This window comes from Cynoglossus semilaevis, chromosome 2 (assembly GCF_000523025.1).
Source record: "Cynoglossus semilaevis isolate Cse_v1.0 chromosome 2, Cse_v1.0, whole genome shotgun sequence".
NCBI classification, from domain to species: domain Eukaryota; kingdom Metazoa; phylum Chordata; class Actinopteri; order Pleuronectiformes; family Cynoglossidae; genus Cynoglossus; species Cynoglossus semilaevis.
The window spans coordinates 10,367,172-10,389,119 of NC_024308.1; the positions used below are offsets into that span (position 1 = coordinate 10,367,172).

Sequence of the window (21,948 nt, forward strand, 5' to 3'; positions counted from 1 at the left end):
GCAGTGATAACTGGGAAGTACTAGGTCTGATCTGGAGTCTACTGAAACATTTCAAATAAATGTGACAGACGAGGTGATCTAAGGCAAGATTTTATTTCCAGCATCTTTGCCAAAGTGCTGCCTCAGTGTGAGATCCAAATTGGTTTTCGGTTTTGCATCGGTAATATTATTTTACTATAATATTGACTGAAAATACTTGTAAAAATCCTCATTTTTTAAAGGAGGATTTATATCAATATTATAAATATAAAATTTGAATTTGAATATAAAAACTGTCCAGTAAGGCAAGAGGAGTTTTTCTTGTGAATTTAGATTAAAATAAGCCTGGACATGGAGCTCCTTCCTGCTCGTCTTACCGAGGGGGTCTGCGCTTGTTGCTGCTTTGCTGACCAAACGAAGGCAGGAGGTGCTGGGACCAGGAGCTCCTGGGGCTCCTGTTGCTCCAGGGGTGAGGGCTTCACGATGAGACGGGGACGGGGTGCTGGACTTGGACAATGGAGACTGGGATTTATCCCCCTGACGAGAAATCAAAGTTAATTTTAACAAAGCAGTCACAGCTAGAAAACCTCATAAGAGTGTTACAGTGAGATGCTGTGAATCCACACACACTGGCTACAACACCTCACTATTTTAAACTGGTTCAACGGTGATTTAATGGTGCAGACAGTTGTTTGGTCCAGTGAGTCTGTCCTACCTGAACAGAGTCCTTGGACTTGCCCGGGGTTGGGCTGCGGGGGTTCGGGGTGGTCGGACCTTCTCCTGCACTTGAGATTCCTGGGAGCTCTTTCCTTAAGGAAGGAGCCCGGTCTAAACCATTCCCGTGGGGGGAGTGTGGGGGGCTGCCTGCAGGGGAGTTGGGCTCCTGAATGACAGAGACAGAACAGTTAAAACGTGAAGTTTTCTTTCGGTCTTGGTCCTGAAGACACTGAATCCACACTAAGTCCATTAAACAACACACTTACAGGAGTACGATAATACTGTTAGCTTTTTTCCCACCACTCAACTCATGTTGCTCACAATTTGAGGTCAAAGCTGACTTTGGATTCACTTCTGCTACGGTTTAATCAGATTCTGCTACAGAGCAGTGATATATGTAGGAATAAGGTCATGCCAAAGGTCGTGACAAAGAGAGGGAGGAAAAAACGAGGGTCAGACAGACAACTATTAGCTTTAGCAATAGTGTCAAACAAAAAAAAACTTTCCCAAAAGAACTTTTTCGAGGTGTGTAAAAGGCGAGTGCAGAGGAATCTAATGTAAAACCTGGAGAATACTGTGAAGAAAGCAAAAATATTACAACTTATTATTAATGCAGTGATAACTGGGAAGTACTAGGTCTGATCTGGAGTCTACTGAAACATTTCAAATAAATGTGACAGACGAGGTGATCTAAGGCAAGATTTTATTTCCAGCATCTTTGCCAAAGTGCTGCCTCAGTGTGAGATCCAAATTGGTTTTCGGTTTTGCATCGGTAATATTATTTTACTATAATATTGACTGAAAATACTTGTAAAAATCCTCATTTTTTAAAGGAGGATTTATATCAATATTATAAATATAAAATTTGAATTTGAATATAAAAACTGTCCAGTAAGGCAAGAGGAGTTTTTCTTGTGAATTTAGATTAAAATAAGCCTGGACATGGAGCTCCTTCCTGCTCGTCTTACCGAGGGGGTCTGCGCTTGTTGCTGCTTTGCTGACCAAACGAAGGCAGGAGGTGCTGGGACCAGGAGCTCCTGGGGCTCCTGTTGCTCCAGGGGTGAGGGCTTCACGATGAGACGGGGACGGGGTGCTGGACTTGGACAATGGAGACTGGGATTTATCCCCCTGACGAGAAATCAAAGTTAATTTTAACAAAGCAGTCACAGCTAGAAAACCTCATAAGAGTGTTACAGTGAGATGCTGTGAATCCACACACACTGGCTACAACACCTCACTATTTTAAACTGGTTCAACGGTGATTTAATGGTGCAGACAGTTGTTTGGTCCAGTGAGTCTGTCCTACCTGAACAGAGTCCTTGGACTTGCCCGGGGTTGGGCTGCGGGGGTTCGGGGTGGTCGGACCTTCTCCTGCACTTGAGATTCCTGGGAGCTCTTTCCTTAAGGAAGGAGCCCGGTCTAAACCATTCCCGTGGGGGGAGTGTGGGGGGCTGCCTGCAGGGGAGTTGGGCTCCTGAATGACAGAGACAGAACAGTTAAAACGTGAAGTTTTCTTTCGGTCTTGGTCCTGAAGACACTGAATCCACACTAAGTCCATTAATGCCTTCCATTATTTGATGTATTTTCTGTGAGGAACAAAGCTGCTGTCACAGCACTTATTTAATTTCATGGACAATTTGGTTGATAAGGCATTTAAAAAGGGTACTCTCTAGGACACTGACCAATCAGGTGGTGATGTCTGTGACACAAAATTTCAGTGTTTATGTTTGACTAAATTTAATTTTTTTTTTTTTTTTTTTGACTTCTTTCTGTCTGGCCTAAATTTCAGCTATCTATATTATAATTTAAAAAAATATCAATGATATTCATGCTACCATGCTTCCCTCTTTGAATATAATTTTGAATTATTTTAGAATATTAAATATATTTGTGGGGTCTTTTGTTTTTACATACAGTATTCTTGTAGTTTTTTTGGTAACCCGTAACAATTTAAAAGTGCACTGCATATTTTATATACTGCCAAATTCTTTCTTTTCATTTGTTCTTTCTATTCATTTGTTTTTGTAACATCTGGACTTGGTTAGATTTTCACTAACTTTAATAATTTTCTGGGATAGCTTCTGGGCTAACAGTAAGCACATTACTGTGATTGCGATTGTACCATAACCTACAGATGACCTTCTGGTTTTCATTGACGTTAATACCTGGCTTTCTGTTTTATCTGAAATCAAAAATGACCAAATATTTGTATCGGCCTTAATTATCATCACGTGTGTTACAGACACAGTTGATGAGGCTACATTAGAGAACAGATCCTCTAAATATGTTGAAAAACTCTCGGACAAAGACAACATTTTTGTAAAATAAACTCTTCCAGTCAGTCTTAACTAGAGACACAACTAGTTACTGAAGACAAACTGAACAACCGAAGGTGAAAAGAGTCATCTGTGCATGTGTGTGTGCACACTGAACGTCTGGCTCAGATGTGAAGGAACTCATTTTTACATTTGTTCCTGCTGCAGCTACAGAGGTGTGTGTGTGTGTGTGTGTGTGTAATCTGGACACAGTCTTATTGTTACAGCTGCTTTAATCACTGGAACCACAGCTTCACTGTTGAGCCAGAGCTGCCACCCCCAGAAGGAGAGTGCTGTAGTCAGCACTTCTCACTGGGTCACAGTGTTCAGCACAGTGCACACACACACACACACAAATCACCAGGGAACACCCTTCCCTTTTTTTTCTACAATTACTAACATTTGTCTCTTTTTCTTTGTGCTTTTGTACCATTTTCTAAATCTCACCAGAGACCAGTTCTACTTTTTTGTGTAATATCAAAACATGGGAGCCTTAAATAAAACATGCAGCGTTTTTCGGTTCGCTGCATGAAGTATTGAATGAACTCAGTTTTCAACAGGCTTAAACGGCATCACGTACTACAAGAGGCTGCATTTATGGAATGAGGAGATTAAAAAAAGGCAGAAAAGCACAAAAACAATAGTGTATATTACTGGGATAATAACAAGTGTTCTTTCTAGAAGGTTGAGTTGTGTGCCGTTCCTCATCATATTAAAAAAAGCTCATCAAATGTTGTGGATGACGTTCATGTTAGATGGATTGCTCTTAATGAATGCAGAACGCTTTGAGCTTTCTTTGTGTTCACGTCCATTATGATGTTTGATGTGGTGCTGTATAGCAGCTGGGGAGCCTTCACCTCCACAGACAGTTTACAACCAGCAAACACAAGCAGAGGCAGCTGATAATGAGCTTTCACAACAACTCTTGTCATTTATATATATATAGATATAAAACTGCAGAAGAAAGCTGAAGCAGCTGTGTACCTGCTGACTCCCTTCACATCGCACACAATTATACACAAGCCAAGGTTATTATCATTGAAATTATACCGATGCAAGCAAGCGTGACATAAACCTAAATACCACGCTGTGTAAGTGTACGGTGCCGGAGCAACATTATCTCATTTCATTTTCATTTGCAGAAAATGAAACTAATCTTCATCTGATTTGATTTGATCCTTTGCACAGTTTTTTTTCTATAGCTGGGCTCCATCTGTCTGAAAGTGAAACTTTTCCTTTCTTTCTATTTGTGCACAAATATGTGGACGTGAATATCTTAAGAAAACAAAGATGGTATTGTTTTAGCAAAAACAAAAGCTATTTTCTGTTTCCCTTCTGGAACAGAGAACAATCAATGGTGTATGAGTCAATAATGAGAATACATCTAAATTATAGCAATGTTTATGTCACAGTTAATTTTGGATCCTGGGGAGCTCTGGAGTGAACTGATTAGTATTTGGCAAAACAGAATGAGCCACAAAACATCAAAAATGCCAGCGTCCACTCCTACGTAACCTTCAGTCATAAATGAGATCAAACCTAGTGAGCCCTTTGATGTGAAAAAAAAGAAAAAAAGCTTGAAACAAGCATCTTGACAAACCCTGTTGTCAAGATTATTACTGACTGGAATTCAAAACTCACATGAGAACCTTTGTGTTCTCTTTCAGCTGGAGTCCAATTGGTTTGAATAAACACTAATGGCATCAGACAATGAGATAATGTCTCAGAGAGTTGGTTTTATTTTGACAATGTATCAGTTTTAATGCCTTTCTGCACTGAGCTGATGCTCCAAAAATATTTTTAAACATCTTCAAATCTGATTTGTGTGGTTATTTAATCACATGCATTTTGTTCTGAGGCGATGTGCCGATGTCAGCGTTGGCAGCATTAAAGCTTCTTTCAGATGTATTTGAATCCCAGTTTCCATTGGCAGCTCTTTAATTATTATTTGATTAAATTAGATTGATCAAACGCATATTTGCAGATGAACTGTTATGGACTTGGGTTATGCTAATTTATGATAACTACCAATATATTAGTAGTAGTAGCAGCTGTAGCAGTGATAGAAGTGGTGATGTTTTAATGAATCACTGGAGACACACCTGCTGACCACGTACGACAGACAAGCTTCAACTAAGATGTTTGGAAGGAGGGGTTTTTTTTTTAGAAAATATTGTGTAGTACTTTTGGCCTAAAGTGTGATTAATGCTCTGCTTTGGTCTCTGCTCATTACTGTAGTAATACACAAAACTCCTACCTCATTGGAGACGTCCACCACGAGGTTGTCTTCACTTTTGTCTCCATCACTGTCCTAAGAAGCACAAAACACAAAAACAAAGCTTTAATAATAAAAAGGAACACATAAGGTAACAGGTTTAAATGTGAATATGACTGGCATCTCTCTCTCTCTCTCTTGCACACACACACACACACACACACATTCTTCATCCATAATATGCTTTTCCTCTCGCCATCTCTTTGAATCTGTCTCTCTTTTTTTTCCACGCTGAAATGATGGCACTTAGTCACCATGGCAACAGTGCTTTGGGTGATCATGGCCAGATATTCCTGTGACATCAGCACCTTAATGACACAACTAGCACCTTTTTCATAGAAGTGAAAAATAGAAAACCATACCAATATGAGGAAACAGAAATCAGGATAAAGAGCCAGAGAGAAAGAACTGAGAGCACGGGGTTAAAAATGAGAGACAAAAAAATGGACGGTGTGATGTGGAAGAAAAAAAAAGACATTGGGAAAACTGGCTGGGCTTACTCTCACTTTAGACTAATGTGAAGTGATTTTGCTAAAGGGCATCTCACGCTGCCTCAATCTTAGTGTCACTCACTCCACCAGGCAGTAATCAGACAACCATCTAATTCATTACAGCTACCTGACCTGCACAACTCTCTTTAGCTTCACACTGTCTACAGCTCCCTGTGGACCACGGACCTTTCCAGACAAAACAAGACTCTGACAGCCACAGGCACTGACCTCCGTCTGACCTATGACATCACAGTGTATTTCATTGAACACTTGAAGAGAGGTTTTAAAGAGTACTATTTCTCCAGGTAATGCAGTGGTTCCCAAAGCGGTTAGCACCCCCTGTAAGAGGGGTTTGGGAAAAAAGTTTGGGAACCACTTAATTAATTTATGCATGTACAAGTTTTGTATTTGTTTTTTAAATTATTATTGGAGAATATCTTTATATGGTAAAAAGAAAAGTTTTCAGCCATTTGGACCATAGAAGGTGGAGCTTCTCTGTATAGGCACTTACATAGGAATGTGGTGGGAGAGATTCCTTATCATCACAGCGCCTCCTCTTGGCCTCAGCTCCTCCCTGTGAGGAGGAGTAGCCCCCAGATGGGCCCTGGCGCTCCTCAGGGGGCTGACTGTCTGTTGATGACACTGACTTGCTCTGGATAAAGACAAAAAAAAAATATATATATATATATAAAAACTCAGACACACTGAATCTCTCTGTATAGACACACATGCAGGTGTAAAACTGTGATCGACACACGTACAGAACCACCAACACTGAGTAAGTACAAGCACAGGTTAAGACTGTGACAGAGAGACAGACCCAGAGAGAGCAGTATATAGACCTAATTAGCCCTGTCCCCTCCACACACTAGTCCCTGTGTAAAATATGACTCTCATTATTGGGCAGTAAGGCTGAGCAGGCACAATTACAACAGGCTGGCCTGGTGCTCAGGACTCAGACGTCACAGTATTGTGTTGTTGCTTTCCTGTTGTGGCGGGGGCCAGGTTGTCGGGGGCCACCTGTCATTTTCTATCCACATGTGGTTAGAACATGAAACTATGAGGTTTTACCACAGAGATGAGTCACTCAGGAAGGAGCGCTGTCAGAGACAAGTAGAAACAACACAGTGGACCTCAGTGAAGCCTGACAAACTTCCTCCTCCTCCTCCTCTTCTTCTTGTTTTTCTCCCTCACTCCTTCCCCTCTTTTCTCCCCACTGTCTTTCTGTCCCCCTTTGTCCCCTCCATTTAAAATTCCAACATGTTTTACTGGTGTGGTGCTCTCCACTAACTGCCAGTGGATATGTATCTCTTCAGCTCGTGTTCCATAAACACGTGTCACGCTCGGCCAAGTTCAGCGTGAATCTGCGTTCCTGAGAAAACTCTTTTCCCGGTACTTTACATTGTGTTCAGCAATTAAATTATGCCAAGGGTTTTACTGCAGATGGAGTGAAGGAGTGAAAGTTAATTCAGTGGCACTCTTAAATCATTTTCATTCTGCAATAAAAGCTGCAACAAAGGCTCGCTAGTGAAACCTTTTTTCTCCCCCTTTTTTTTCACTCTATATTCCTCTTTCATCTTTGTCTTCTTTTTCTAATTTCACTCTCCGTCTCTCTCTAAATCCTCCCCCTTCCACTCTCCCCTCCCCCTGTTATCAACAGCTATACTAATGAATGCCAGCTGTACACTGCAGCCAGTTCAGTTAGACAGTGTGCAGCAGTCAGAGGGAACAGGACGAGCCACAGATAGGCAGGGATTTTGAATAAAGCCCTATAGAACAACGAAACATCTCATTAACACGTACACTATACGTATGCTCATCACTGCTTTACCTTGGAGAGTAACACACACACAGACATGTTGTAAAGCACCCTTATTTTTTTCATATACACATATACTCACCCTGCTTGGTGCGCCCTCTGTCAACAGTCAGGAGAGTGGAATAGAAAAAAATATAGAGAAGAGAAAACCAAAAACAATACATTACAATATAATAATAATAATAATAACAATAACAACATCTACAATAATAATAATAATAATAATAATCCTTTACAATAAAGTCTTGTAACGACAGCCCTCTGCTCTATCCTCCCAGACAACCTCAGCCTGTCTCCCTGTTACGTCTTCCAGCCCTCACCATCTTTTCACCCATTCTTCATGTCATACGTTGGCCTTGAGGCTCACACAGCCACGAGCCCCCACATAGACGGCTAAGGCTCCAGTGCATAACTTCCAAATGAAAATGAATGTCTTTTCTATTCTGTGCCTCAGCAAAAGAGTTGACACAAAGTACAAAACATAATTCTCTCCCTGCTCACAGGCACCGATTCCTTTTTACTGTATGTCCTAAGGTAATAACGAAGGCAACCTAAGTCCGTTTTCAGACAAAAGATCAGTATCTGAAAACCATGTTTTCACTTTTAGACACCAAATTAGGTTTGGAGATGTCTGAGCAAACTTTTCATGTGTGGTGAAATCTGTGAAAAGAAAGAGAGGGGTGAGTTGGGAGGGAGTATCTGAAGGAGTTCAAGGGAATTTTAGTTCAAAAATAGTTTAAGGATGGATGAAAACACCACTCCTCCTCCTTTAACAAACATATACATGAGTACAGAGTTTTAAGACAGCAGTACATCTACATATATGTTTTATTTTTAATCTTATTCACTTGTTTCTCTGTGGCCTCTCGGTTTTCTCCTTATTCATGAGAAAGTCTCTCTTGGCCTAATGCCTGAAACACAGATAAGATATTCTCTCAGGGTGAATGAGAGTTCAAATCTTGCATTTTCCACGACTACGTCTGTACATATTATGACAACCATACAAGGAAGAAAGTCCAAGTTCAGTTCAAAAGGTCAGTTGCTTTACAAATTTCCAAAACCTGCCTGCCAGGACTAATTTACACCAACATTGTAAATGTATCTATGTAGAGAAAATAAAATAGGGAATGTCATGACCATTTCCACTGTTACAAAGAAAAACGTGTGTGCTTCGGAAACATCTTGAAATCTTCAACTTTGATTTTCAGTTTCAAACAAAGCATGGACTCTCACAGCAGAACCTCTCACTGTAAGATCTTACTGTAAAGACTCTGTGTATTGTGTCACTAACTGTTTATGTGGACATTTTTTTTGCTTTGGCACTTAATAACCATAAGATCGTTTTGGACTTTCAATAATAAATTAATTTACCTCGAAGATGTTCAGGGTCAAGGTGGTTGCGTTCATCTTTGGACGCAAGGTGGGCTGAGACTCCAAGAGCTCCAGTCAATGCCAGAAGACCAGAGCCGCCTGAACCTAGGGACAGGCCTGATGGGTGCGGTGTCAAGGGGATGCCAGGGGCATGATGAGACAGGTGTTGGAGCTGCTGCTGCTGTGGCCACAGGGAAAGGAAGGAGTGGGGGAGGGAGGCATGGAAAGGTAGGGAAGTCGGACAAGGAAGGTGGGTGATTAGAAAAGACAAAGTACAGAAGACAGTACACTGAAATGGGCAGCAACAACGTAAGAGAGCACTGAGAGAAGACAGAGCTGTGTTTTCTGAGGCCAGAGGAGGAGGAAGAACATGAACAGAATGGGATTCTAATGGAGAGATCATTTATGAAATAAATAAGATGTAACTGAGGAGGAGACGGGTCAAAGAGTAAATGAAAAGGAAAATGTGTGAGAACACCTCACAGTAAAAGCAGTGAAGTTGTGTAATGTTTTGGGTAAGAGTGAAAGAAAAACACATCAGGAGAAAGTAAATAAAACCAACCAGGGTTTTAAAGAATAGGTGTGGGGAAAATGAGGAAAGAGACTCAAATAGCGGGAAAGAAAATGATCAAATCACAAAAGAAGGCTTGGAGAAATAGAGACAAAAATAAAACACAGAGAGGATAAAAGAAAGAGAAGGAGGGAAAAGGAGATGGATAATGACAGAGAGAGTAGAGAGCAAAACACAGCTACAGATAAAGAAGGCCATTATCCTGAGAGTGCATCATGATGTGCTCTGGTGTGTTGTTTTGTCAAGCCAGTGTGTAAGACACACACAAGCACACACTGTTACACCTTAGAAAGTGTGTTTGTGCTGCACACAAACGCACGGACGGGCGCACTCACACACATACTCGCATGCATTAGTGCTAACAGTGTTTGTGACACAGTGAGGAACAAAGGGCTTTAAGTAGACAGTAATGTGATCAGTGCTCTGACAAGCTCTGGAAAGTCCCTTCTACCACAGGACTCAACAGCGTCACAGTGTGTGTGCGTTTGTATAATAATACAATTTTAAGGTTATGAAACTAGACTATAATTAGTGCAGCCTTTTCTATTTCATTGATGACACTAATGCAAATATGTCATGTGATTAGAATCAACCACAGAAGAATCACTAACTGTTTTTAGTTCTCACTAACTTTACAGAGACTGTTGTTTGAACCTTCTGTTTTCTCATCCTCGCCGCTCCAGTTGCACGCCTTAAATTGCTAATGGTGAAAAGATTAAACCAGCTGCAGCACTGCCACAACCTGACACAAGTGCTCCTCAACACATTATCTAATAATTATATTAAATTATTAGAATTAAAACAGTATTATTTAAGACAGGATTACAGACGATCCCAAACGATGGGTCACACTTCGTACAGTGTTGTTTACATATTATATATGGAGCAAATATACAGAGCAGATGTTATATATTCATGTATTATTCATGTGTGTGAATTTTGAATCTCGAACTGTGCCATCCTCTTCCTCAATCTTCATCTTGGATTACAGTTTTTGGTGTGAATGTATGTAGGCGAGTGTGTTAGTTGTTACTGACGAAAGGAGTTGACTCACCCCAATAATGGCATTCAGTTCAGCCATGGTGACCTGTTTGGCTCTCTCCACCGCTTGGACCACCTGTTGCTGGTGCTGCACATACACATTTGAGAAGAGGGCGAAAAAAGAGAGAGAGGGAGAGGAAAAGGGAGAGGGAGAAATGAAATATCTGAATTTAAACTGAATTTAAACAGTGAGAAATTGTCTAACACTGATATAAAGACTTACAGAAATACATGTAACGTGTTGACACACATATACACACACATAAATCCCAGTGCAGTTTACATAAAACCCATTCTAATCAGTCACACCAACACAAATATGCACACACACAGTCAATATTGATCAAAGTGACAGAGCCATGACCTTCAGGTCTTCATGGACCATATTCATCAGTGTAGACTCACAGGCACACACTTCTAAAATCGATCAATGTTGGTGAAAAGCATGTGTATGTGCAGGCATATACACAATGTACTGATATAACTAGCACTAAACGCCTAGAATGATTTGTTCTGTCCCAGCCTCAATCACTTGACTCCACCTAAAGTCAATACTCCAGATCTTCCAGCTGACTGGGATCTATGTATGTACGTAGAATACCAGAAAAAAACAAAACATGATGTAGGTTAAAATGGTAAGACGTGTTGCATAAAAGGTACAATTACATTAAAAGCTAAGTAAAAGCTACAAATGAAAGATGTATTACTTTTGATTTAAATATAATGAGATATAAATGTCCTGACAAATACAAAATTATCAGTGTCACAGTCTGAGAGCCTTCTTTATGAAATCTGAGGAGTCAGAAACTGAGGGACTCAAAATAAATGTAACAGAAATGTGATGTTGTGGAAGAAACAAATCGTGTTTTTTAAGTTGGTGATGATCTGGAACTGCTAGACTTGCTGCTAGACTTACTTACTGCTAGAGTGAGCTTCAATCTGTGATTCCCAAACACTGTCCTATGGCCCGTAAGCGTGTCGTAACAAACGTTAGGTGTAACATGGGAAATTAGCCAATATACTAATCTGTTTATTAGAAACATTTCACTGCAAATTATTTTTCTTTGTCCGTCTAAGAAACAGTGAAAGGCAGAACAGTTAGATACTCTTTCACTAGGTGGCAGCAAAAGGCTATACAACTGAAAAAGCAAGAGACTAAAAACTGGTAATATGATCACTCCATATGTCTTTCTTCAATTCCTGAAGGAAGTGACAGTGTTGTGTTCATCTTAACAGGCCCTTGCTAAGTGACTAATTTCTGAGTTAATTGTAACTAGGAGATTGGGTAATTTATTGTTACATTTTCTTTGTGGTTCTGTTGGATTTTTGTTTTAATTTCTTTTTACCCCAAAGAAAATAGATAAACATCTTCTTTCATGTCAATTGAACAGAAGAATCAAATCTTGTGAATAAATTATTTGACATATTTTACATTAAAATATTCCTTATTATTACAATACAGTAGCATAACTTGTTTTATACTTAATACTTATTAAAATTAGGACTATATTTGTATTTTATTATAATTACGGACCTTTTATGTGAATAGACCATCTCTAACTTGGTTTAAAAAAATCTGTCTAACAGTGTTTGGTGATGGACACTTACCTCTTGAGACAGAAAAGGGATAATCTGAGCACAGATGGCACTGAGACGCTTTACAATCTCCGCCTGTGATGGAAAAAGAAAGGGAGAGAAAAATGAAAGGAGGAACCAAAGGGAAAAGAGAATGTGATATAGGATCACATTTAACAGTGTAGGATAACACGGAGAGAATGAACACGGAGGAAAACCGTGCACCTTTATAGCTCCGAAGGCCTGCGGTGTATTAAAAACACAGCCCTAATGAGGAGTTCTGTCAGTGACCAGACATTGGGACTAAAGAGAGACGTGTGGGAGTGAACGACAGCTGAGGTGATGGAGATGGAGGAAACATTAGTGTTCCATCCTCATCATCTGGTCTTTTAGCACCCTCACACTTTCATTTAGCTCAGCCTCAGAGCCTCTCATCACCGCCCGCCCCCCCCGGCCCTCAAACACACATAAAACATATGAACACACACACTCACATTCGTGCAGAGCATGGAAGCTCAGAGGATTTCACTCCCAGGCTCTCCCCTCCAGTTTAGTGCCGTTACATTTGTCCATTTCAAAGAAAAAAAAATGTGTAAAAACTGTTTTGTTTTTTATCTCAGACTAGAAAATAGTAAATAACACATACTGCTCGACACAAACACACACACACAACACAGACACGTGGCAAACCATCAGCCCTTAACAGATTACAGCTGCCTGCGTACGCATTACATGAAAACACAAAGGACGGACACACACACACACACACACACACACACACAGCCTCTGCGGTGTGTCTAATTCTATCTGTCTGAGTGCTCTCAGCCTCATTTTGTTCTCTTCTTCTCTCAGCCTTTCTCTCTTTTCTACCACAGCTCTCACACTGAGCCATTATTACCCTATTCATCCTCTCCCTCCCATCCTACCTTCCGATTTGTATCATTTTACCAATCTTTTTATATATATTTTTTTCCTATATTTTTTTCACTTTCTCTCTCCTTTCATCCATCTGCCCTCTTTTCCTGCGGTAGACCTTTTTTCTTCCTCTAGCATCAATCACTTTCTACCTTCTTTCCCTTGTAACAGTGCTGTCACACATTACCACAGGCAGACTCATATTTCTTCCACTTCTTTCTCCCTCTACCACTCAGAGTTTCTCCCTTTCCCTTCCCTCTGTATCCCTCCATCCTCTCTAACGCATGTTCCTGGCACTTGAGGATACTGAGGATGACAGTAAAGAAGGTGATGGAGGGCAATGTGGAGGCTAACACACACACACACACACACACACACACACACACTGAGCCTGTCAGCAAGAGCCAATCTCATCATGGCTTCATAAACCAGCTATCACCAGACACAGCAGCGTTCTCAAGGACAAACACGGTCTTATCAAATCACATATGTGACATTTGTCAAATAAGTACAGCGCGTGTGTGTGTGTGTGTGTGTGTAGGCTGCACAAACGGGGGGAGGTAACATTTGATAACTTGCCAGGGAATATTGCAAATGTGAAGACTTTGTAGATCATAAGATCACATTTGCTTTTATCATGCTCTTTAAAAAATAAATTAACACTCCAGTTAACCAGGCTGTACACAAAGAATATACAGTAGATTGACAACACAGCGAATCGAATAAAACACCATAAGACAATTGTCTGGCAGGTTGAAAATGCCAAAAAAAATTGTCAATGTAAAGGGTGAGATGGTTTTTGACACTTATTACACTTGAACACTTAGTAAAACAAACCATAATGGTCTGAATACTCAGATTCTAGATGATGAAATCATGAACATTCACCAACACTATCTTTTTTTTTTTTTTTTTTTTAAAGACTGGACTATTGGATTTAAAACCATAGAACCTTAGGATCATTCACAGATAGTTCATTTCCAGGCTCCTTTTCTAACAAATTCTGAGCTCAATAGTGTACAAAAACTGCTTTAACCTCATTTTATATTGATTCACACACTTGTGGAATCACGACCCTGACAGTGTGAAACAGCTTTTATACAGTCATAAGAGTTGTAGACCAAGTTAAGCACTTACAAACTTTTATTCATCAACCTTGTACTAAATCTCGGGCTGTCAAGTTTTCGACCTGAGCTCTTAATTTTGCTGTTTCATTATTATATCTTCTATGTTTTATTTCATGCAAATCACTTTGTGACCTTGATCTCTTCTGAAAAACTCTTGAAAATTTTCAAATAAAAGAGGTGCGCACATCCTTGGGTGCTTGAATAGAGCCCGCCCATGGCAAAAATCCCGAGAGAAGCTAACGACAAGTGAAAGAGTCTATGGAACAGTTTTTTCTATTATTTGTTTAATTCTAAATTTGGCTCTCCTCTATGCAGTTATTGGCGTTACTTTATGATTTATCTAGTTAAAGTAAAGTTTAATTATCATTTCTTAAACATAGAAGGAAGGACTTGGATTAAACCTGGTTTGGTTTATAGGGTTATTGTTAGGGTATATTTTCATTTAGTATATGTTTATTTAGCACTCTTTGTTTGACATGTATATGTGAATTTCTTTAAATAAATATCCAACATTATTTTAAAATGTATAAAAAAAGTACTTAAAAATTAAAAAGAAAATATAAATATAGCTTTGCAAGGGAAAAAAAGTTATGTTAAGTTATATTGTATAATAAGATTTAGCATAAATATATTGAGATGTGATTTTGTGGCCCATATTGCCCAGCCGTACGTTGAAACCATGTTCCATTTTACATGAACAGAAGAACAGGAAGAAAAGTTCTCAACATCGAAAGTATACATTTAAAGCTATTTTACGCAAAACAACTTTCATATGAATTTCACACTGAACTGTATACCTGCATGGCTACAAATAAAATTAGCACTGACCTATTATACAAATATCAGAAGGACATTTAACACACAAACTTTAATCAATCACACTGTTTTCTCTATTCTTAAAAAAAAACAAAAAACTCTTTCTATAATGAATGAAATAACCAGGACTTTAGAGCCAATGTCCTAGCCCTAATTTATAGCCATTATGTTTAACCAATCAATCAATCAATCAATCAATCAATCAAGTATACAGTAAACACTACACAGCCCCAGTGTGATAATATTCCCTTGGATCCCATTGTTAGTTATGACGCTGCAGCATCAACGCCTCACCAACTCTAGGATTTAAATGTATTACAGTGGGTGTGTTTTACAATACTGTCATTTTGCGCTGAGTTGAGATAAACTGATAAGTTAGGGCAGACGCCAGATACAACACAGCACTGCCTCATTCTGCAACCCTGGCAAAGAGAAGGGGGAGGCCTGCCAAAAACTGGCCGGATGAAGTGATGAAGGGATGGGAGTATGAAGGGATGGATGGATACGAAAGGAAAGCGTGCATTGGTCAATAAACACCTGAGGGCACATTGACTGCTGGCATGTAACCAGAGAGACAGGCAGAGACTGAGAAGGGCTGTCGGTAAAATAGGACTCAGAGGTTGATGAGAGAAAAAATACCACAGGAGTATTTTATACATGAGGATATAGATTCTCTTAATTCTCTAAAACTACACTAGAAAGAAGGCAACAATAAGACACAACAAGAATAAAGATGGAAAAATAATTGCAGGGTGGTAGTGCAGGACACACACACACACATGCAGAATGTTCAAGCCTGTCACACCGTATACACACACACACACACACACACAAACCAACGCAGATTATTCAAGCCTGTCATTGTGTCTGCCCACTGACAGAATGATAATTTGAATCAACTATTCATTTATATGTCTTGTTGCTGCATAATGATGCAATGTGAGCTTGGACTCATATACACACACTGTCACTGTCACACACACGTACACGTACACACACATCTGTAGTGATATAGATGTATCTTAAATTGCTACAAAATAAAAAATATATATTGATGTTATTTTAACTGAGAAATGTTATTATTACTGAACGTAAGTGTGTTTTAAAAATGTCCTAACAGACAACAACATGTCTGGATGGAAGAAAGAAACCAACTGATGTAATGACAATTCAAAATGTAATGCTGATGTAATGACAAATGAAAATTCACCCATTTTCTTTCAATTGTTATGTATAAATAAATAAATCTAACACAGTAGAAATAACCTAGAAGCCTCAGCCTTTGGCTAAAGACTGGGACTAGACTAGAACACTATGATCCTCTGTCTAGAACCTTCCAGAGTATATTTACACTGACATTTATGCATGTAGCAGACACTGTAATCCAAAGCGACTTACAAGAGGGGGATTGGTCAACTGTGAATAATATATTGTCATTTACTGGGATGAAGTTTGTAACTGTAATATTAACATTTCGATCGTCATACCAAGCATCAATGCTAACATGATTTCTTAGATCCACGGTTGGTAAGGTACCCTTGTACAGCTGTCGATCAGAAACACCTTTATCAGAGCACAGAAGAGAACAGCATACAATTCCCAAACCAACTCTCAGCTCAGCACAAGGCAGAGCACAGAGAGTCACAGTTTCTTCTACTCAGGCTTACTGAGAAAAAAAGGAAATAATTCTCTTCTTCTAACTTTTCTACCCGCTCACTCACCACCTCCTAACTGAGGTTAAACAATGGTTTGAATCCTACACATGCCTTCTTAGTTCCACTAGGTCCATGTTTACTTGATACAGAGAATATACTGTATATACTTTGTATATACAATAAAAACAAAAACAAAAAAAAATTATACTCAGACAATACAGGTGTAGTTTTACCTTGACATGTTTCGCCAGTGAACTCTCACAAGTGTCACGTGATGTCACCAAGACTGAAGACTGTTCTGGAGAGGCACCCAGAGAGTGGGAGACGCCTTTCTAAAAACTGCTGATAAGGACAAGTCACGGTGACATCAAGGGGCACTTCTGAAGACGGGAGCTCACTGTTCAAACACGTCAAAGATAAACTACACCTGGAATGTCGGAGAGAAACTTGAAGCATGTTTATTGTACAAGGTTGGTGGTTCCAATCTGATACTTCAGCCCAAATGGTCAACTTAACTTTGTGTGACATGCTGTAAAAACAGACGCTTTTGCCCCAGCAACGTCAGTCCACGGCATTTTGGAGGATAAAAGAAGGTATTGGATAGCATATGTGTTAAAAAGTACCAGGTCACAAAGAGAAATCTCTTACACTTGGTTGTTTACTAAGACTGATTCTACAGTCAGTAACTGAAGAATACCTTTTAATGGCGGTACAAAACTAATACAACAATAAATTGAATCATAAAAAGAAAAGTTATCTTAACACAAAAGGTGAAATGAACTGACAATAAACTGACAAGTTCACAGTTTTCCTCTTACATTTCTGACTTAAACCTGAAATGGAAAAAATGGGAGAAGCCAATGCCCCTGGGACAGATCAGCATTGTATCTGTTCTCCCAGCAGGACAGGGAGCAACAGTGACCGCATTCATCTTGTCAATAAAGCTCGGTGAATTTGAATGTGATGAGCGTGGGCTGAGGTTGGCTCAGGAGGACGGAGACAGTGCCCAGTGTGCTAGAGTGCTGCCGGCTGTGCCAACCTCCAAATCCCACTATGTCTGAGCCAGCCAACCCATTGGTTTGTGTGTGCGCGTGTGTGTTTGTGTGCATGAAATCACACTACTTAATGTAATAATTGTCAACCAACATCTCAGTGTTTTTTCCCCTTTCCCCTTACCTCTCTGTTCCATTATCCACACTTTTGTGATTTACAGCCTTGAGGAAAAATGGTTAAACAATGCTAGATACTTTAGGCTCAATCTGTTGAAGACTTCTGCTGAAGAAGGCTTTTTTTAAAAACTGACCTCCAGATACAGATCTTTTGGTTATAATTCCACAGCAGAATATTTAAATATTAGGGGAACAAATGTACAGATCTTAGAAAAATTAATTTACAATATGTGAACTGATGTACAGATCTTAGAAAAATTAATTTAATTTACAATATGTGAATATGTGTTTAAATATGTCTTGCTTACAGTACCTTAAGTGACCTTAAGTGTTGTTTTTTGTGTGTCATGTCCTCCCTGTATCTGGGTGATTTTTTCCCAGCCTTCTGCCACAGTCCAAATACATGCAGACTGGTGATTATGTTAATTGGACATTGGTGTCAAATGGGGATGTTTATAAATGTGAATATGAAAGGTTGTCTCCATATGTGGGATCTGTTGAGGATTTACTCTGCCTTGCCCAATATCATCTGGGGTTTACTCCAGCTGACCTTATGACACGGAGGCTTACAATCCTTAAAGATTCTCGTGTGATAATGGACCTTCCACCGTTATGTTCAAAACAATAACAATAACAGTTATTGTCTCTCCTTGTCCTTGTGAAATGTTTAACCTAACTGTGCAGAAATCCCAGGAACCAGTTTTATTAGTACCAGGTGTTTTGGTACTAAATTGGAGTGTACACACAATGCTGCAGCTTATCTCGCCTGTCTCTCTTTCTAATTGTCCTGCTCGGAGCAGCTTAAGGTAAATATTTGTAGCCAGCGATGTCCTAATCACCCACTGATTGGAGTTGGAGGCACCGAGCTATTCATTGCAAACAGAAAACATTCCTGTTTCCTCTTGCTCTCCTGTGTGTTAGCCCCCCCACCTCCACTTACCCACCACCACCACCATCTCCTGCCCCTCCTCTCTTTTCTCTCCATGCAATCAGTCTGCATCATTCTCTATTCTATTGGCTCATTTTTCCACTTCCACAGTATCTCTCTCTATTTTCCTCTGTGCACTTGGCCTGGCTCTTTTATGCTTTCTCCTCCACTCTCTACCTTTGCCCTCCTTCTTAAACTCTCACAGATCTTGTTTTCTTTCTTGCTCTATCTCTTTGCCCTCCTTTCCCTCCACTCCTCCCATAAACCCTGATTTTTTTTTCTTCCTCAGTCAATTTTTTTTTGTCTCCCTCTCCCTCTCTTTCTGGGCAGTATGCCAGCTCCTCATCACTGGCGCTGAGCCAACTTCTCTCCTCCTCTACACTTCCTCTGCCCCTCCTTTCTTTCCTCCATCCTCTTGCCTCTGATTGATGGCCCCCTCTATTCTGGTAGAAAAGGAATGGAAACAGGAAAAGAGTAAAAAGAAGAGAAAATGAAAGAGAGGGAAAGAAACAGACAGAGAGGGAGAAAGAGATGCTGGCACACAAAAACACACACGTGCATGAGCACCCTAAGACGTATGTACACACACACACGCACGCACACTACCATTGCACACAAAAATCATGCCACAGCACACACGCTCACAAGAATACAATGAGGGCACAGAGAAAACCAGTGCAAACAGAGCAGAGAGAGCAGAAACAATAAGCTGTGTGCAGAGCAAGCAGAGCCTCGCAGCACGAGAGCAACAAGCACACACACACACACACACACACACACACAGAAACACAAACACACAGCTTCTTAGACCCATACACGCACAAAGACTCAACCTTTAGTGCAGAACCAATATATAAGATAGGCAGCGAAGCAGACAGCAGAAACATTTGAAATACAAAAAAAAAAGAAATACTGACAGACGTCTTATTTTTATTCCTCACACACGACACGCACACATGCAAATTAAAAATAAACACCTGCACATACAGTACATGGAGGTGTTGTCACACAGGCTGACATTATTTGTACAATTGTGAGACAAGATGAAAGAAAAGGATATTAGACAGAAATGTCATGTTGCATTGCATTTGTGGTGATATTTTATGAATATTTAGGGGCAGAAGGTACAGACAAATAACACCTGACTAATAGCATAAATATAAATAATATATAGATACAAATTGATATTTATGTGTAATGTAAATTTAAAAAAAATTTGTAGTCATCCTTCACTGATTTATAAAACAATCGCACATTTTCTGTCCAACCATAGCAGATTTCTTGGTAATTAACAATACAGTGTCAGTTCCACTCTCTTTTCTTCATTTAATTTTATCTTATTTTTTTTGGCAGTAGATTGTCACAGAGCAGTCAGACTCAGTGGGTGAAGAATCCTCAAAATATCAAGTTAAACACAGATTGAAGAAAAATAGTTATTCTATCAGATATAATAAAACAGGCATGATTGTGTGCAGAAGTATTCTGCCTAGATTTCTAGATAGAAGTGATGAATTTGAATGATCATCTGGGACGGACAAAAACCACTACTAAAAAGCACTAAACACAGAGGAGAGATGCATTTATTAGTCGACTAATGCTATATCAATATCATTTATCATTAGATCAATGTTAGGACAGATGTGAGATATGCACAGTAAATAATGATCCCATTTATGGGACAATAGATAATAAAGTAGTAGGGCAGATGGGAAACATAATTAAACAGCATGTGATTAATGATTGAGCCAGGTCTCATTAATATATAATTTACCAAAAGCTGATCCCTACCTAAAGCTAACCTATCACTGGAGCCTGAAATACTAACACCATCTCAGAAATTAAAAGAGAGGGAAAAAAAACCATTGAACAAAAATTAAATAAATAAACTCATGGTTTGTAATGCCACACATACAGTATATACTTTAACATATGGACAGAAACAGCAGGGGCAGCTACACACACCACAGGTCCTTGCCATGGTGACGATTGACTAAACCTAGTGGCACCACGGGAATTTAATTCCTCACTTTCTCATCTTTCACTCCTTCCTTCTACCAACTAATTTTCTAACAATCCTAAGGGGAATATCTCCTATTGTATTCTCTCCCTCCCTCACTCTTTATCACTATGCTTTGTTATTCATAAATGGGCTCTGTCATACACACACACACACAAACGGGAGAGCGAGGGAGAGAAAGAAAAAGGCTGCTGTGCACCGAGACACACTGTACAGTTTCAGTGTTATGAAACAGGGACTGCTTATGACTGAACACAAGAACACATGATAACAACTGACCTCTAAAAAAACGTCCATTTGACCTATAAACACAGGCCTGCCCTCGCCGTACCTTTAAATGAACCTGGTCAAAGAAAACCTCCAACCACCACTGTTTAATAGAATTACGGAGCGACAGGCTGGTGGAGATGACAGAGGGAGAAAATGTGAGGCAGAGTGAATGGAGAGATTGAAAAGAGAGAAGCCCAATCCTATTATGAACTAAAGCAGTGAGTAGAAAATGAAGGCGTCTGGAGCTCGCTCGCTCGGACTCGCCCTCACTTTCTCACTCTCGTTAGCTCCATTCCTTCTCCCAAATGAGATGAGGATTCAGGTCACAACTTCAGCCAAATATACCGACATATGCACGCTCACACACACTGCACACATGTGCAGCAACACATGCATAAAAAGGGCAAGACAACCAGGCTAATTAGGAAGAAAGATAAGGTCTCTGTCTCCCTCTCCCTCTCTCACTCTCTCTCCCGCGCACACACACACACACTGCTGTGCAATTAGATAAATAAAAGAGCTCCCTTTCCTGCTTAAATTGTCCAAATCTCTCTCGGCCCTTGTTTCTGTCTTATCCATTTCATTTAATAACCCTTTCATTTAATTATATAATTCGTCTTAATTCTGAAATTTCAGTTTTCGTTTTTTCAGGTACAACATGACAATAATGCTGTCTTTTTGAACAAAGATAGGGCTTAAAGAAAAGGCTTTTCAGTTCCAAAAACACAGACAGAGACACACGCCACCACACTGTCAGCCTCAAATGAGTGGTGGTGAAATGAAAGGAGGGAGCAGGAAGGAAGGACAGCCAGCTGCTTCATCTGTCCTCAGGAGTCCACAGGGGAAACAGTCTGGCTGCTGAGCATCCTGACTATCAAACTCAACCCCCTATAATAT

The 21,948-nt window shown here is 39.8% G+C and overlaps 1 protein-coding gene across 7 annotated transcripts in view; it reads right to left on the minus strand.

Moving 5' to 3' along the window:
• Positions 1-21,948, minus strand: part of tle2b (TLE family member 2, transcriptional corepressor b) — a 67,540-nt gene that overhangs the window by 11,020 nt on the left and 34,572 nt on the right. For 6 of the 7 annotated variants that reach the window (XM_025054262.1, XM_017042479.2, XM_017042469.2 and 3 more), the window contains 8 exons: positions 12,188-12,250; positions 10,593-10,667; positions 8,968-9,148; positions 7,679-7,695; positions 6,289-6,429; positions 5,269-5,322; positions 2,003-2,170; positions 1,665-1,824 (listed from right to left, as the gene is read on the minus strand). In XM_025054262.1, the coding sequence (XP_024910030.1) occupies positions 1,665-1,824; positions 2,003-2,170; positions 5,269-5,322; positions 6,289-6,429; positions 7,679-7,695; positions 8,968-9,148; positions 10,593-10,667; positions 12,188-12,250 (859 nt within the window). The remainder of the gene's footprint in view (positions 1-1,664; positions 1,825-2,002; positions 2,171-5,268; positions 5,323-6,288; positions 6,430-7,678; positions 7,696-8,967; positions 9,149-10,592; positions 10,668-12,187; positions 12,251-21,948) is intronic. The other variant, XM_017042498.2, reaches the window with a different exon arrangement.